The sequence below is a fragment of the Xiphophorus couchianus genome, chromosome 10 (genome assembly GCF_001444195.1).
Source record: "Xiphophorus couchianus chromosome 10, X_couchianus-1.0, whole genome shotgun sequence".
NCBI classification, from domain to species: domain Eukaryota; kingdom Metazoa; phylum Chordata; class Actinopteri; order Cyprinodontiformes; family Poeciliidae; genus Xiphophorus; species Xiphophorus couchianus.
This window is the reverse complement of record NC_040237.1, coordinates 16503536-16521738: the sequence shown is the minus strand read 5'-3', so window position 1 is coordinate 16521738 and position 18203 is coordinate 16503536. Positions and strand designations below refer to the sequence as shown.

Sequence of the window (18203 nt, the reverse complement as noted above, 5' to 3'; positions counted from 1 at the left end):
ATGACGCAACTCTCTGAAACAAAGCCGACATCGAGCAAAGCCGAGGATTTGTGTCTGTGACCTACAGATAGTACAGTGTGGTGACAGCATTACAGCTGTAAAAGAGGGCCTCCCTGGATAGGCCAGTCATTTTCCAACAAATGTTTTCCTACATACTTCAAAATCAACTCTTTCTCCCTTCTTGTTCCTCTTTGTATGTACGCATATTTAAGTCACTGAAATATTGATTTTCTCTTGTCTTTCAGAATAAAGTCATGACCATCGATGGTGTGAAGGTCAAACTGCAGGTGAGACAGAAGAGCTGTGGATTTAAACAGATCAAGACTCTTGTTTTATTCTCCTTTGTGTGTGTGTGGGGGGGGGGGGTCTTTTACAGGGTGTCTGTGAATCATTAAAGTCTTAAATTAATGTATATATTAAAGCCTTAAAATGTCATAAATTCTTTTACTTTTTTATGTAATTTGGCCTTAAACACATTAATCACAGGTCTTATATTTTGTCATGGCAGCACTACTTAATCTCAAACATTTTATGTGGTTTTTTGTTTTTTTCTCTCACTGGACTTTATCAGTACCCTCCACCACCCAGTCATAGTACGCTATAAGGTTTTTACTGGCAAAGCTGCCATTATACTCTAGCTAGCAAGGTAAACTAGCTAAATAGATACCTTAGCCAGTTAGGTTAGCTAGCTAGATAAATGCCCCATTAAGTTAGCTAGTAAGGTTAGCTAGATAACTAGATGCCCCATATGGTTAGCAAGTTAGGTTAATTAGCTAGACAGATGCCCTATTTAATTAGTTAGCTTAGTTGGGTAGCTAGCTAGATAGATACCCTAGTTAAGTTAGCTAGCTAGCTTGAGAAAATTTAGCTTTTCTCAAGCTAACTTAACTAGTCTACCCTACTTTGCTATGTACCTAAGTATATTAGCTAGATGACTAGTTCCTAGCTAGCTGTCTGGCTAGTTTGGGTACATTAACAGCTACATTACCAGGTAATGTAATAGCAGCATATTAGTTGGCTAGCTGGCTAGCTAATATACTGTAATATTGGCTATTATTAGCTAGCCAGCTAATATACTGCTAGCTAGCTTTTTTTGTGTTTATTATGGGTAAGTGTAAATTATCAGTGGTTGGCTTGACAACGTTCATCTTTGCCATTGCCTCATTTCTGTTTAAAACCAGGTTTCTGCAGGTTTCACCTACTCTAAATTAAATAACTAATGAAAGGTAATAACATCCAGTGGCGTAAATACATTCTGTACGTCTTTGTTGCCTTCAGTATGAGGGCAAAGAGGCAAAAGCAACGAGTTAATGAGGCGTGGGTTTATCCATCAGTCAATTAGGCAGCCGCTCTGCCTGACTGAAGAGAGCATCAGGAGACACAGAGGGGAGGGAGGTGGATGGATGTCAGTCAAATTTCTTTTCTCAATTACACAATCTTCCTCATCGCTCTTTCTCTGCCTTTTTTTCTCTTGTTTAATTAATTCATCTGTCAGCCTGTGAAACCTGGTATTTCAGGTGATATTTCAAAGATGGGCTCAATTATTACTATTTCTTTAATTGGCGCACCACTTTACGGTTTGAAAGAGCTGACCAGTCTGAGGAGAAATGACCTTGCTACATTGTGGTCATCCCTGCTCCTTAAAGGGGGACTGAGCTGAAATACTGAATCTTTCCTCTCGTTAAATTTAGTAATTGTGGCCAGAGATTAGTTGTCAGTCCAGTTTTTATATATCTGCACCTTTTTTGTGAGTTTCAAGCGAGTTTTTGTTTTTATGCTCCTCTTTTAATTAGACGGTAATGAAATGAAAATTAATGAGTCTGAAATGGGAAATAAAAATAGGCCTTTTTTTTTACAAGTTTAATTACTTGTAAAACACTGTCTAAACAAAATTACAGTGAAACCAAACATGTTTCGGGTCTTCAAATAAAAATCTACATTAAACGACGTGTTGTGAAATTCAAGTTCTTCTGAGAAATTCGAATCAGTCTTTCGTAATCTAAGTAGTCTTGTCTCGTTGGAGACAAGATAACCGAAAATACTGTAAGTGTTTTGGATTTATATGTATAAAATCCTGCACAAATATATATTTTTAAAAAAAGTATATTTTCCTAAGAGGGTGGTTTCAATTTCAGCCATGTTTTTGGTTTAAAAAAAAAGTATTATGTATTATAAATATTTGGTAATGATCTATATGTTGAACCACTGATCAAAATGTGGTTTTAAAATAAGTCTAATAGATAAAGAAAGATAATTAAAGAACAAATTAAAACATTTAACAGCTATTTTTTCAAAATTTACACAAATTAAACAGAATTCCCTGAGAATTCGAGTTCTTCATGGATTAATGGTGGCACTTTCTCAACTGTGCAACCTTTTTACTCATGTACTCAGCAGCCATAGTGGTGTGTTACAATGGCATATGGCATGCTTTTTTTGTTTAGTTTTTTTCTTTTTAATAAGCTTTTATTTGCAGCTTTTATTTGGCAAAGATTTCAGTAATGTTATTAATAATCAGATAAAACCTTTTCTTCCATCTTCTCTCTCAGATTTGGGACACAGCTGGTCAGGAGCGCTTTCGCAGCGTCACACACGCCTATTACCGTGATGCCAACGGTATGTGTCCTACCGCTGTGTGTGTGTGTGCCTCAGCTGTCATGACTGACAACACAGCTTTAATTTTCTCCTGTCTGAACTAAACCGCCCTGACATTTTGTTGTGCTCTTGTCTTCAAAATGTTGGCTGACATCTTATAGCTCATCGTAGCTCCCTCACTACGAAGAGGCACAAAAACTCTGATTATTGTGGGCAATAAAATGTGTTTTGACAGTTGCACCCAGTATTATTTTACCGATCTACTGGGTACAAAATAAGTTAGGTTAGGGTGAGTACTTACATTGAGGAGGGCGATTTAGTAACCTCAGCCGAAACCTATAAACAGAAGGATGGATGTGTGTCTTTGTGCAGAACGGGTTTTTTTTGCCACATTTAAACAGCAAAATTAAAACCCGAAACTTTAATATGTTTTATTGGGAATTTGTCTTGTTTGAAAAGATTGAACTTAACATCTAAATCTGTTGTAAACAATCTAAAATTGTAAATGTGTGTATAAATGTATCAATAGTGTATTTTCCGGGCACATTGTGTCATTTTAAAGCACAACTAAGTAACTTCAGTTATAAAGAATGCTGCAAATATCAAACTTAAATGATATTTGACTTTGTAATTAGACACCTTGAAATTGGGCCTCTGTCTCTTTAAGAAGCTCCTGCTCTTGCTGTGACTCCACTGTCAACAGTTTATCACCTCAATGCTCCTCCATTATCACCTTTACAACCGTTTTTAGGAAAGTTTGATAACTGTGAAGTATCTCTTATGAGTTAAGTAGACGTGGAGGTCCACCAGGTGATTGCTAATCGCTGCTGCCGCTAGTGTGGAGGAGCTGAGTCAGGGAGTGGGTGCTCTGTAATGCAGAATCTCAGCTAGTAGAAATATTTGGAGCGTTGTGAGACCAAACCTTTAGGCACTGCCAAATGGTTGCCAAGGGAGATTCAAGGATATCTCAAACATCCATGAAAAAAATCAATGCAACGTTCCATTTATATTTTTCATGAGGAAATCTCTATGCCGACATTCTTCCAATATTTTTACAATTCATGTAGAGGATGTAGAAGATAACATTCTCACTAAACTGAGAAATATAGAATTTTTTTTAGAAGAGAATGAGGTGCAAAGCTGCAGGTTTACCGTCTCTAAGATATTTCGACTGCAACTATTACATCAAAGCAAAGACAACATCACAGTGTACATTAAATTGAGATAACATCCTGTAGATTGTCACAAGATAAATTCCATCCATCAGTTAAGACAAAAGCTATAAAGTTAAATCTAAATAATATGTCCATTAAAAAAAATAATAATTTGGGTCTCTGGATACAAATTACCGGTAGTTCAATGGTGCAATATGTACGCTATACAGTCTTCTTGGCTATCAATAATAGATATATGTAATTATCTAGTGGGCCTTATACAAGTGTATTCTTATTATTACTGTTGGACCCTGAGTCTGGACTATAACCATCAATCCAGGTAAAATACACTCCAGCTTGTTATGTACAAATACTTCCAGAAGTATCTGTAGATTTCAAACAACCCCGATAAAGTTCACATTCCAGCATGATAATCTGGTTAATAAATTACAAACCGAAAAATTTGTTTTGGTTTCCACCTTTAATTATTAGCCCGTGTTGGATTTCACACATGGTCAGCTCCCATTCCACTGGATGTCAGGTTATTTATAACAACATGAGAGAGGAAGGGTGACGTCTCTGAGCTCCTCTGGCCCATTGCCTGTTGTTCTGATCTGTGAATTCTTCAGTTTACCCTCACTGATCTTTAACAAGACACCCGGGGAGCCTCGGATCAGAGCCTCTGAGCCGTCCGTCTGTTCCTGACTTTTAAATAAAACTCATTCAGCCTGACAGGCTGGACCGGGGGAGAGGACGCAGCCCAAACACAGCTAATTCCATCACTGCCTTCAACTAGCGGGCGGCACTTCATGACTTGAAAAGATCCGGCTGTCAGAGGATTCTGCCCAATTGGAAAACATCAATAAGTTAAACTGAGCAAGTTCTAAAACGCGTTTGAGCCTCGGCTCAAAGTAAAAACTTAAAAACAGTGCTGCAAATAGTATGTGCGCCCTTACAAATTTCTCACACATAAAAGTTTCAGACCACCAAACAAATTTAAAATGAGACAAAGATGACCTGAAGGATTGGAAAAGGCTGTTTTCAAATGATGGTTTTACTAAACTGTCCAATAAAACCCTGTAAGGCTTCTGTGAAAAGGAAGTGGACCTTTGTTCAGCATGGCACACACTAGCTGCGTTTCCATTGCAAATGTGTGCAAAACTCTCTCAATATTCTACTAATCTCAAAAACACTGTTGTGATGTTTGCATTAAGTAAGAAGTACAATTAAAATCACAAGTGAATCAGTTGTCAAGTGAACAAGTGAACAACTGGATGATCAACAACCTCCAGTTGTTGATCATGCTGAAACGATGAAAAAGATCAACTAATTTAGAAATCGATTAATTGTTAACTGGAGCATACAGACTCAAAAAAGGCCAAGAACAACAGTCAGAGCAAAACAAAAAAATATAGGCAATAAAATGTTTATTTTCTTATTTAAAAAGGAATTCGGGAGTTTTGTTTGTCTTTTACAATACATCCAATCTTGTATTAAGAAAGACTTCAGTGCTTAAATGATAAATCTGCAGAGTTCCACTTTTATTTCTCCTATCAAAGGTGGGCTGATGATGACCTGCTGTAGATGTCGGAAATATAATTTTCTGCTTTAAACCAAAATATCCTGAACGAGAATTTTTGTTCTCGCTTGTTCATGACCTTAATAAGAAGCACAGTCGGGCTGTGATGATGGTAATAATCCAAAGCACACCAGCAAATCCACCTCTGACTGGCTCAATAAAAACAGGAGACATTAGGCTTGCCGAGGTCCAGACTTGAATCTGATTGTCTATGTGATAATGAGATCCTTGAAATTCATCCAATCTGTCTGAATTAACACATTCTGTAAAGAAAAACTGGCCAAAATTCCTTCACAAACAATGAGAGACTTTCCCACTTATTAAAACCATTTGATGCCAGTGGCTGCTGCCAATAAGTGTTTTGTATTATGAAGTACTCATGGTGTTGGAGGATGAAATGTAGTTCCATATTCTGTCTCTGTAACTATGGGTTTTGTCTAGCCATACAACTCAGAATGAGCTGAGTTCTTGCAGCTCATTCCTGACACATTACAGCCAGAACTTACAGTATTTCCTGTGCGGTGTCTAGTATTGTTTTTTTATTGCAGTGGAAAAGGCAAAAAGATTTCTTTTGAGTTGTGCTCTGCAGCTCCTGTGAAGCATGAAATGACCTGGCTACCAAGAGATTTGTTCTTGTTCTTGGAGGCTCGCGTAAAGGAACTAATTTCTTTGTTCTAGTGGGTTGTGAACAGAGCCTTAGAGCTAGTGCAAGTTAAAAATCAGGAAATTACTTCTGATATTCTGAGGTTTATTCTGTTACGTTTTGTGACAGATCAACACAGTTTAAATTCAAATCCTCCTCTCATGTTCAAAGGCTTCACTATGGCCATTTTCTTTTAACTTTTACACAAGAAGCTGTTGAGATTTTTACCATTAGCTTTTTCTGAACAGATATCTGTGAAATTCCTCAATACTAAATCCGTTTTGACAATATAGAGAGCGCCATTAGCATCTTTGTGACTAGTTTAAAACTTATGTCCCTATCTTTTTTTATATTGGCTCATATTAGCGAAGTCTCGGGTTCTTGAAAAGTCCGTCTGATTTGGGGTGTGAATTGACACATGGTATGATGCGGTGGATGGCCCAATTTGTTGTCTGGCAAAAGTTGAGAATCTCTAAACTGCAAAAATATGGAAAGACAAAGTGGTAAAATGACCAGCACCAGCAGCAGTGGCAGCACTTGGCAAAGAAACAAGGTGGTTGGTTAATTTTTTTGTGAGAACTCTTAGGATTCTGACGCAGACACAGATCAAAATTTCATGATTTAAAAGGTTTGTTAATCAGCTGTGTCTCCACTGACCAGCAGCACAAAAATGGCACAAAAACTGCAGGAAATTTAAAGGGGCAGCATTATGTAAAATCAACTTTTATGAGTTTTACATCATGTTATAATGTAATAACATTATAACATGATGTAAAACTCGTAAAAACAAAACTCATAAAAACATAAAAACACGTGTGGAGCTTTTCCTTGATTCTTTCACACATGTTTGAGAAATCCTTAAATCTCCCATGGCAACCATTCAGCTGTGCAAAACACCCGGCTGGACCTAGCCCCGCCTAGTTCCACAAAGCTCCTCCTTGGATCTGCAGTTTCCAAGCTTCTGAACTTCCTCCTCACAGAGCAGCCGTCCCCTTTGACTCCTCCACTCAGCTCCTTCAGACTAGCCAGCAGCAATTAGCAAACATCTGGTGGAACTGCACATCAGCTGAGCTCGTTATAGGAGCTACTTCTCAGTGCAATGTTGGTAAAAACGTTGATAAAGGGTCAATAGAGGAGAGATGTTGTGATGACTTCCTGGAGGCGGAATGTTGGACTGAGCCAAGGCTTCTTAAAGGGACGGAGCCTAATTTCAAAGCATCAAATTGCAAAGTCAATTTTCTTTTAAAATCAAAAATCAAAATCTAATTTTATTTGTATAGCACATTTCAGCAGCAAGGCATTTCAAAGTGCTTTACATCATAACAAACACAAAGTCATGCAACATAGAATCAACAATCAAAACATTACATTAAGTCAAGTGCCATCATTAAATTTGTAATTGATTGTTTCAAAAGCAACTCTAGAAAGGTGAGTTTTAGGTCACGTTTGATATATACAGCACTTCTATAACAGATGAAGATAACATAGTTACTTGATTGATTGAGCTATAAAATGATACTTAAAAATACATAATACTGCACTTTAAACTGAGTAATCTGTTAAGAAATAACAGTGACTGGAATTTATTGAATATACTGTATATATCAGACTGCTGAACTCTTAACTGGACTGCACTTAAAATCTGGTCTCCACTTTATACCTTGCACATGTACAGAGCTAAATAACTTATATTTTACTGTCAGTCCTGCACTCTATATTTTATATTTATATTTTATACTGTATTTTATTTTATTCTGGAGTAGCCTCACAACATTGGAAGCTCAAAACATTGTCCTGAGCCGTATGCAACGAAAGTTCGTTCTGTATACACCCTGTGCATGCAAAATGACAATAAAGTCAGTCTAAGTCTAAGTACACTCTGCATTTAAATAGACAGTAGTTTCACTTAAATGGAAAAAATTTTTTGGTCAAAATAAATATTTGTTTCTCTCTTATATGACTCGTGGGCGTTTTTAATTTCACACTAAAATGTAGTATTTCATCTTAAAGTACACTTTTGTTGGTTTTTCTATAAAATCTGACATTTGAACAAGTAAGAGTGGCAGGAGCTGATAACGTTGACTTGAAATGTAAAGGTTGTGCTGTGGAAAACATGCGAGAAAAGTTAATTTAACAGAGAAGAGATTAATCCAGCAGATAAGATCATGTTTTGAGATTCATCAAATCCTCTCTGCTAACAGACCCGCAAAGGGCCACGGAGATCACTGGGTGTATTTTTAGCACCGATTTGTGCTAAAGCGTAATATTTATTTAGGACGTAATGTGAGAGCAGGAAGATCCTGGCTGTCTGAGGCTGGAGTCAGCCCAGCGCAATCTGCCAGGCCCATCTGGTGTAGGGCACCAACGAGGTCTGGACGGGTCCAGAACCCAGCTGCACACTCACGGCACACCTGCAGCCCTCTCCCCGCCCAACTCCACTGCTCCTCTCTGACTGGAGCTGACAGTTTGTCATTTCCACAGCGTGAACTGAAACCACAGGCTGCGAAATATGAGCAGAGGAAGCACGCTCTGCAGGTGGAACGAGTTAGGAGGAGCTGCGTTACCTGGGAACGGGGAAGATTAAAATTAGACGGAGGAAAGAAATCCGAGAACAGAGAAGGAAAACTTGGAAGAGACGGGTTCAGTCATTGTTTTAAAGAGAGCAACGGTGGCGTTTTAGAAGAATTCAGATATGAAACTGTCTACCTTTTTAACTGTGTGATTGGAATATAATTGTCTAATACAGAGTTTTCTGTGAAAAGCACTAAATGTTCCTCTGAATGATTTTCAACTTTTCCTTTAGGGGAAAGTAGAGTAAAAGAAATTGCATCTAAATAAAAGTTAGCTTTTTAGGATAATGAGTTAATATTTCCCTTTCAGATTAATTATTCCTTAAGTTTAGACTCTAAAGAATGGAAAAAGCACAAACTACATCAAGATTCAAAAACACTTTGTGGCCTAAATGTCTCCTTTCCAAAGGAGACGCTCGAAGAAACCCTCATCGCTAAAAAGGTAACGAGGCAGAAGAAATGGAGTGCGAAAATTGATTTTTGTGAAACAGGTAATGACTGCGTTACAAATTATGCCTCCAAATGGCGCTTCACGATTGAGCATTTTAGGCAATATTGAGAACAAGGACTCCTGCTGCTTCATTTTGCGGTAATGGCCCCACTGCTCTGTCTTTGTTCCCCGTGTTGTAAAGAAACTGATAATGGCTCTCTAAATACATCTCAACCAGACGTCGCTTTCATTGTAATCCTGCCGAGTTGGGACCATTTCATATAGTTAAGTGTGTTGTAGGACTCTAATTTTTAATTAAAAAAGACATTAGGAATCATGTTCCTTCTTTTAATTGCATATCTAAAAGTGTATTTCTGCAGTTCCAGGGTTATAAAAGGTCATAAAAGGGAATCAAAGAGACCTCTCTTGGGTTTCGTGTCTGAATGGGAATTGGGTTGGGTGGAATGGTTTTTAGAGATTTCATCAGCGCACAATGTCAACTCAACAGACATGTCAGAATAAGTTTAGATTAACATCTAGTGCAAAGTTCAGGAGGGGGAAAGAAACCCTTCTAAAGAATGAAGTAATTCTGTTACACCATGATCTGATGTTGACATATCTTGTCGGTCTAATGGGAATGCTTCCTTTTCAGACAAGAGTTTTGACCTTACGTTTCAGGCTGTCAGAAAAAAACAATTAGATGTTTTGATCAACACATGAACATTTGTAATAGACTACTTTCTTTATTTTAAGCTTTATTCTTTATATCTCTCAGTGGTTTGTATCAGTTTAACAAATCAAGGTATTCAAGGTATTCAAGTAGATGCGTCCATATCTTATAATTGATGCCTCATGCATTCACATCAACCCCGTTTAGTCCGGTTTCATCAAGCTGTAGTTTATTTGCCCAGAAAGTCTGATTTCATTTGGGGAGGTGTCGATGTGTAATCGAACTCTGATGCAGACCCAAAAGAGCGAACTCAAAAAACTGGTTGAAGTGAACTCTGGAGCAGTTCGAATGCCAAGTAGACCAGAAACAGCTCCAAAAGCAGGAAGCAGTTTAAAGCGCAAGGTATTCTGGATAAATACACATGTGTCTGGTGCTAGAGGAATAAATTCTCAGGGTCTTTTACCAAAGAGAAATCTGACGCCACTCAATATTTGTTTCCATTTTGTGAAGGAAGTTCAGCTCAGTGTTTGACGTTTTTGTGTTGTTTCCTTCAGCGGTTCTTGGTGCAGCGCCACCACAGGTGAAGGAGGGTAACAGGTTGAAATGAATCCATTCTGAAATTCAAAACGGTGTCATAAGGTAGAACAAGTTCAGCATCTAACCTTGAGGTTCACAGGCTCCACCTCAGGGGTCTTTGTTTCTTTTTTTATGAATCCATAAAAACAACCAGATTGGAATAGTTCTTCAATCTCATTTCTGAAATAAGAGAAACTTTCTAAGTTCCTGTCTGAAACTATAAACTGTCTTCTTTTCCCTGTGATTCCTACAGTACCAGTGTCCTCTAAAGATGACAGCAATTACTCAAATTTTTTATTTATGTATTTTTTTTGCGATCAAGGTCAAAAATGTCAGGAAGCATTTGTCCATCAATATGTCATGACTTTGTTTCTGGCTCTCCACCCTTTCAGTCTCTGAAGACGCATGATCCAGTGACTCTGACATTTAATCTTTAGTTGACAAAATGAAACCATCTGCCCGTCCTAACGACATCCTGGTGATTATAAAGCTTTTTCCTGCTATTGGTCCTTGTATTGTAGAAATTTGCAATACTTCACTTTTAACTGGTGTGGCCTCCAGTCCCTACAAGCACGCTGTTGGGGGACCAATGGTAAAAAACCCCGTAAAATCCACAACTTTGTATCTAGAGCATCTATTATAATGGTTCTCATGGATTTCTCATCTGCTTTGACGCTATTTGCCACTCGGCCGATGAAGCTGCCAGCAGTTCTGTAAATGTTAAGGCATAAAGTACAGACCAAATCAAACATTCGTCCCATGCTGGCTTTTCCGACATGCTTCTTCCACAGCAGCAGTGTCAAATGTCAGGTTCCCTTTGGTGCGGTCACTAATGTAATTACTTTTTAATTTATGTGACAAGAAATTGACAGAAAATTGTGACTTGTAATCCCACCGAGGCCCCAATAAAACGCTTCCAACCTTCAAACGAGTGAACTGGTGTTAAACGTCTGTTTATTTTTTATTTTTTACGACGGTAACAATTCCATAAAAATGCTGTGAAAAGCTGATACTTTCGTCCACGTTGATTTGTATTACATTCGTCTGTGTTCTGCTGACCAGCCAAAAGAAAGGAGAGCGTCAGCCTATAGAGAAGCATCAAAGATGTTGACGCTCTTGAAGGACTCGGTTGTAAAACCCAGTCAATACCTTAATTTATGCAACTTCAATTCAGAAATACTTTATTGATCCCAAAGGGAAATTAAATGTCGTTGTAGCTCATCAATTCAAAGTCGTCAAAGAGTTATTGTAGATGGTGATGGCAACCGATTGAGTTGATTAACTCTAAATGGGCAAGTAGGTTATTTTTGGACAGAACTATCTGCCTCCTACACCTCTGTTGTCTTTTTTTCCCCTGATTGTCTCAATATCACAAAAGGTCAAATGTCGAACCGCTCCACTTTTCAGGAAGGAGACGATCATATTTTCATATTGGACCAAAATAATTCATGTCAAGGAATGTAAATTTTCCAAATAGAAAAACGTAATGTATTATTACTACATTTAGCAAATTGAATTGCTTTTGTATTCCTGGCTTATCAACCTCTATAAATGTTTAGTGGGATTGAATGACAGACGATCTCATTTCAGCTTTATATATCTGTTTCAACACCTCTAAAATAATTGGGTCATTAGGAGGAATGTGTAGAGCTTAGCTTTACTCTTGGGTGTGTTGATGGCAGGGAGGAATTAAGAAACGTGAATCACTTAGAAACGAGGTGAAGAGTGATGGGGGAAGCAAAACATTAGAGACAAATGGAAAAGAGTTGGATATAAATAGGACAAGGCAAAGCTTCATCTTCATCATCTGAAAGACACCTGGATGCAGAAAAACATCCAACTTCTACTTTATTAAAGGAAAATGGAAAGTTAGTTTAACACGATGTCTGAACACACGTCATGGAGCCAACTTTCATAGTGTAACATTTTGAACCCCGGTAATGCATTGAGCTGCAGCTGTGAGGGGAGTTTTAACTCTATTATGATTGATCCACTGTTCTGTAAAAACTGACACGGCAAGATGAAGACTTGCCGCCCACTGTTAAACAGGAGACTCGGCAGAAATGACAACAGCAGCTGGAACGATGAGGGGGCAAAGGGAGAAAACCACGTTGGTCACCAGTCAACATCACTCTGTTTGTTGTACAGTAAGCCTGTGGATTTATTAAGGGAGCGGTTGTTCTTTCAGGCATTGCTTCTCGTGTTTACCTCTCCAAGGTTCACGCCCAGATCAGACACACAAATCACTGCCCTGAACTCAACATGTAAACACTCTGCTTGGACGTCTGCTCAACGTCCCATTTTTGGTCTTTTGTGTTGGCAGTATCAAGTACCATAGGAGCTATGAAACATAGTCAACAGATTACTGGCTTTCATATATTTGACCAATGATAAAGCACATCTGTACAAAGATAAGCTTTAAAGAAAACACGTCAGACTAAACAGAAAATTTTAAGCAATTAAGTGTTTATATGTCTGAGTGTCATTTAGAAACAAGTCATGAGTATTTTAGATATGACACCTATTTATGGTTTCTTTGGTTTGTCCTTAAGCAGAATCTCAGGGAAGTTTTTTTACCTTTGGATAAAAATCTGTACTCAGTAGCTTTATACACTGATCAACCTCTTAAACCAGAAAGGTAAAAGTAATGCCATCTTAGACATTAGCTATGTTTTTATTCAGCTTCAATTTCAGGGTATGTAAAGTTCAACTCAGCTAAATGCAAAGAAGTTATACCATCCCAAATGAGTAAACCTAATTAGGCCTATTGTCTGAATGAATTACCGCATGGCCTTTGTTTGGGGACAAGCACGCTGAAGATGCTCCTTGAACAATAGTTGCCAAATTTCTCGTCCAGCCAAACTGATTGGCTGAGACCAAAAGGGGTAGAAATTATTGTGTTTCCTTTCTTTTGGGCAATAAATGTAAAAACTATAACAGCAAGGCTTTGTTTTGGTTTGATATAGTATTTAAACAAATTGCACAGCAATCAAAATGACCGCCTTGGCCACTTTAGACGTTATTTACACGGGACCTCTGTACAGAGACTGCTGGTATTCTCAGATGTTGATTGGGGATAATTCCTGTGTTTAGACGGCTCTGCATCACTGTGTAGATGAGTCCGCCAAGACTCCTTGAATCCGTTGTAGGGCTTATTGTGTCAGGATACTGTGATTCTAGCATGTTCTTCACCTCACAGGTCCGTTCTGCATCAAATGTAATTTCTGTCTCCGACAAACCGTCTCTGTCTCATGCAAACATCCATATTCCGTAACAGACGTGTTAAACTGCAAGGTTAAGTGACACACACGTTTTACCGTAGAACAAATCCTGCAGCCGTGCGTTCTGGCATGTGCGCTTTCACACCTGCGGAGTATTTCACACTTACTTTAGCTGTGTGCTTTTTTTTTTATTTCTCCTTACATGCCTTCATCCCCAAATACACTCCAGTCAACGAATTGGACACTCTGTCCTTAAGTGACTCCCCAGTCCAGACCACGTTTGTTCTGCAGCAGGTTTAGACAGTTTCTAACTGGTAGCTCGTACTTCTCAGGGTCTCGATTAAATTTCACCTGCTGCATTTAGCTGAGGCTTTTAGGATGGGCGTTTTTTTCTAAATCATCCCTACTTACGCAGCTTTTTTGCATGTTGATGTTTGGTGTGTTTTCAGCACCGAGTTTGCAGACTCACTAATTGGCAGATGGAGAGTTCACAAGCAACACTCGGCCATTATATAGGAATAATTATTCAGGCTCCGATCTCGTATGGTTTACAGATAAAACATCACAACACCTTCTGAAACGAAGAAATGTGCTTGATTAAAAACAAAGTCCCACGTTGTGAACTAATGACTCATTCCCACAGGAGAAAACTGTTGACCGGCCTAAGTAAAACCTTCAACTTGGAGGTGTTGGGGCTTTATTTGTGACAATGTTTTTTCCTTTCTTTTGTCTTCCTAATTGGATTTTGTGTGTATGCATGTGTGTGTATGGACTCCTTGTGGTTTGCTGTGATCGCCTTACAGTGGCAGTCCACCAATGAGAGAGGAAATTGACTCGTCGGTCACATCTTCCCGCTCCTTCTGGATACTTTCCACTGTTCACCTCATCCTCCGTTTCTTGGTTTGACACGCTCAGACAGCACTCAGTGATTACAACTCATTAAACGCCCTTCACAGACATGCCTGGCTGGAATACGCAAGCCAAACTTTTAATTCAGTTTGAATCTGGAGACGTAGCAGCTACGGCCGAGATGTAGAAGGGTCGAGTACGGAGGGGAAAAGTGAAAAAGCAAAAAAGGACGGGACAGTGACATATATGTAACGGAGACGAGGACTGTGGGGATTACATGCGGCAGGAAGTGGTGAAGTGTTGTGGAGGTAATAGCCTAAGGGCACATTTTCCAGCCGAAGGTTAAGCCATCTGTGAAAATGAGGTAAAATGAGCCTTGTAGGTGTAATTATTTTCCTCCTGTCCTGCAGAGCCTCATAATGCCCACATCTCTCCACTAAAAACATGCCTGAGGTGATATTATTCTCTGTGGCGGTGCAAAGCTGCTGGAGCTCATTAGGATTCACATGTGCAGTTATGTTGTCAGCGAGCAGACGAATGCTGCGCTAAAGAGCAGAGTTCAGCACTTCCCTGAGCCAACACTGTAATCCATTTACATTTTTTCTTTTCTTTTTGTCCCTGCGTTTCACCTGTGCAAATTTCTGCAAATTGTTATTCAGACGGCGGGTTATAGACTGTTCTTTTTTTTTTTTCTTATGGGTTACCTCACCACATGAGGTTGGGCTCTGAAACAGCAAAGTGGTGCGATGCTACCTCATTGTAGCAGATAGCTACTTTAAAATATAAACGACTAAAAAACATGAGCTATAAACATGTTAAGATGTCGACGTTTAACGAGTCTCAGATCTGATAAAAGAACTGAAGGTAAACAGTTCCAGATTCTCTCATCTTGTCTTGTTTTATCTTTGTTCTCTCATTTAATAAATCCTCTCCCAGTTGGTGCGATGTCCCTATTTCACCATCACTTTTTAACATCTGCACTGAGATGAATTAGTGGCTATCTGGCAGAAACTAAAGCTGAATTAAAACTTGACAGGAGGTCCTCTGCAGGGTTTTGTTGGGTTTTTAAAGATAAAATAAAGCTAAATACAAAAATGTTTTCTCTTTTGTCTTGTCTCTTTCCTCCCAGCTCTGCTGCTTCTGTATGACGTCACCAACAGAGCGTCCTTTGACAACATCAGGGTAAGATCAATCACCTTGAAAGATGCTCGTCTTTGTTTTTCCTTTCTCTCTCTCTCTCTCTCTGATGCAGTGTTGGTAGCGTTCTATTTCAGAATGGTTTTAAATCCACAAGCCTGAACGTCGCATCGTGTTATTTGGGCAAAGCTCGTTATTTACCAGCAGACTGTTTTTTTTCCTTTGGTGAAGAGTTCATGAGGTTAATAGCATATTAACTTCACAGTAGGTAAGCTGTATGCCTGATCAAAAACAGCTGGGAGATCTGCTGTGTGAAATTCCACATCTCCTTAAAAATGGACTCGTTAGTTATTGCATCATCTCTGACCATCGGTCTACCATCAGTCCTTCCTCTTTTGTAAATTGTTTCCTTGACGTATCATTTACATCCAACACATTTTAACGTGTGCAACAGTTTTTCCCCCTCCGAGCCGTTTGTAAGCGTGCTGAAACTCCCCCGCCAGCATCAGATAATGAACAACAAGGCCACCGAGTGAGGATCACAACAACGGCAGCAGATGAGGGAGGTGACGAAGGCGAGCAGCATGGGCCGCGCAGATAAGAGCGCGCGCTGTCTCTAATAGACGGATCTCTTTGTAGTCCCAATCTCTGGTGTGTGAAGTCTTCTCCTCTGTTATTCTGCAGCCATTTCCTGTCCCATTTGGTGTTGCTCTCCTCTCTGCTCGGCGCGTTTCTCTCCTTTGATGAACACGGAGCAGAGATGAGAGCAGGACATGGTCATTGTAGGAGAGTCTCACATGTAAATAAGTGTGTGTGCGTGTGTGTGTGACCGCGGTGTCTATGGATGCTCGTTATACAGTATGTGTTCACACGCCTGAACTTTTCCACATTCACACCTGTTGCCATAGCAAATTTTGCTGCCCGATAAATTGTCCCAGAATAAATCGCAATAAACGATAATAATGTTTTAAGAACATTTTCAAGTAATATGATGATAAAGCTCATCCTCTCAATGATCAATAAACTGTAGTTTTGTTAGGAACACGTACCACTGGAACTTTAAGGTATTTTAGATTTTCAAAATGTCTGAAAGAAAAATACCAACAATTATAAAACTGAAATAAAACTACTTACAACTGAACCCATAAATGGGACGATTTATAAAGTCTGTAATCAATACTGCCCTTCAAAAACTATTCATCACCACAATGGAAATTATCAAACATTTTAATTCATTATGTGATTGATTTATTGTGAAAGTTTTAGTCGGACTTTGTTGCATCGTAACTCCAAACCTCTTGAGTAATTGGGAGTTTATGTGATTGAACAAAAAAAAGCACAAAAAGAAAATCCTATTTTCTACAAAATATTTCCCGCTCAGTCAGATTGGATGGTGATAGTCGTTTATTTCCAACTTTTGCCTCAGATCATCAGTTCTGTTTAGGTCTGGACTTTGACTGGGACATTCCAATGGGTGGCTATGGTTTTAGTATGGTATTTAGCAAAGGATTGCTATTTATTTAGTTAACTCCATCATCCCATCCATTCCAGCCAGCTTTCCTGTTCCTGATTTTAAAAAAACCCACAGCATGATACCGCCACCACATTTACCCAACCAGATGATGTGTTCAGAATGATGGTGCTTGATAATTTTCCGTCCCATTTTGAATTTAGCATTAAGCTAAAAGTTTAATATTGGAGCAGAGTGCCATGTTCCACATGTTTGCTTTGTTCCACATAAGGTTTCTGACAAACTCATGGCTTTCTGTTCATAGTGCTGTTCCTCTTGCCACCCTTAGATGGAGCCAGATCTGTTGAGTGCATGATTCCTGCAACATCCAGAGAACACATAAGGAGGAAAACGTTCCTTTGAACCTTGGATTAAATTCTGGGATGAAAAACAAGCATGTGAAGCAAATTTAATCCATCTTAATTCAAATTTAGGAAGCAGCGTTGCTTCAATTTTCATTTACTTCCCTTCAGCAGACTAATCCTTTTTTCTCCCTCGTGTCGGAGAACAGCTCTGAAACGGCTTCAGTGAGACGCATCGACTATGCTCCACTTTGAAGTTTCCACTGTTAGGCAGTGAGTGTGTTTAGTTCCCATCATCAGGACAAAACAGCCCCAATGGCCAGAGCAGATGCAAACCCAGTAGGAGGCTGATGAACAGTGGATGTGCGTGTGTGTGTGTGTGTGTGTTTGTGATTGTTGACCAGGCTGTTTTTGTTTCTGGGGCGATCAGAGACGACACCTGTTCAACACAGAGCTTGGAAACAAATTCAAAGTACATTATACAAAATGTCTGACTGGTGTCACATATATTTTATGGAGAAGAAGAACAGTAGAGTGATGGTGAAGTTTGGCTCCTGTTGTCAACACATCTCTGTACATAGTGTCTTCTGTTGAGTATTCATTACCCAACCAATGTATGCAGTATGATACTTTGACCTTTTTGAAATCTGTACCCAAAAAATTAACCAATGTGTGGAAAAAGTAAAACTACTAATATTAAGTAATTAAAACTACCAAACCCACTCTAAAAAACAATTTAAAAGACCAAAAGTCATAAAAAAATACAACTAAACTACAATGAAAAACCCAAAACTATTATAATCTGGAGCCAGACTCGTTAACCAGCCAATACCAGCATCACTTTACAAAAGCTGTGCGGCGCAATAGACATGTTTACTGAACAACAACTAAACTCCATTACTAACTTCTTCTATATTTTGCTGAAGTCCTCAAGTAAATCGATGCCCAACTTCCTCATCCTTTTATT

At 38.9% G+C, this 18203-nt stretch overlaps 1 protein-coding gene across 1 annotated transcript in view; it reads left to right on the top strand.

Annotated features, from left to right (window-relative positions):
* LOC114151856 (ras-related protein Rab-26-like) overlaps positions 1–18203 on the top strand; it is an 80799-nt gene that overhangs the window by 32007 nt on the left and 30589 nt on the right. The window contains exons 3-5 of the mRNA XM_028029324.1: positions 246–287; positions 2550–2616; positions 15417–15469. Of these exons, the coding sequence (XP_027885125.1) occupies positions 246–287; positions 2550–2616; positions 15417–15469 (162 nt within the window). The remainder of the gene's footprint in view (positions 1–245; positions 288–2549; positions 2617–15416; positions 15470–18203) is intronic.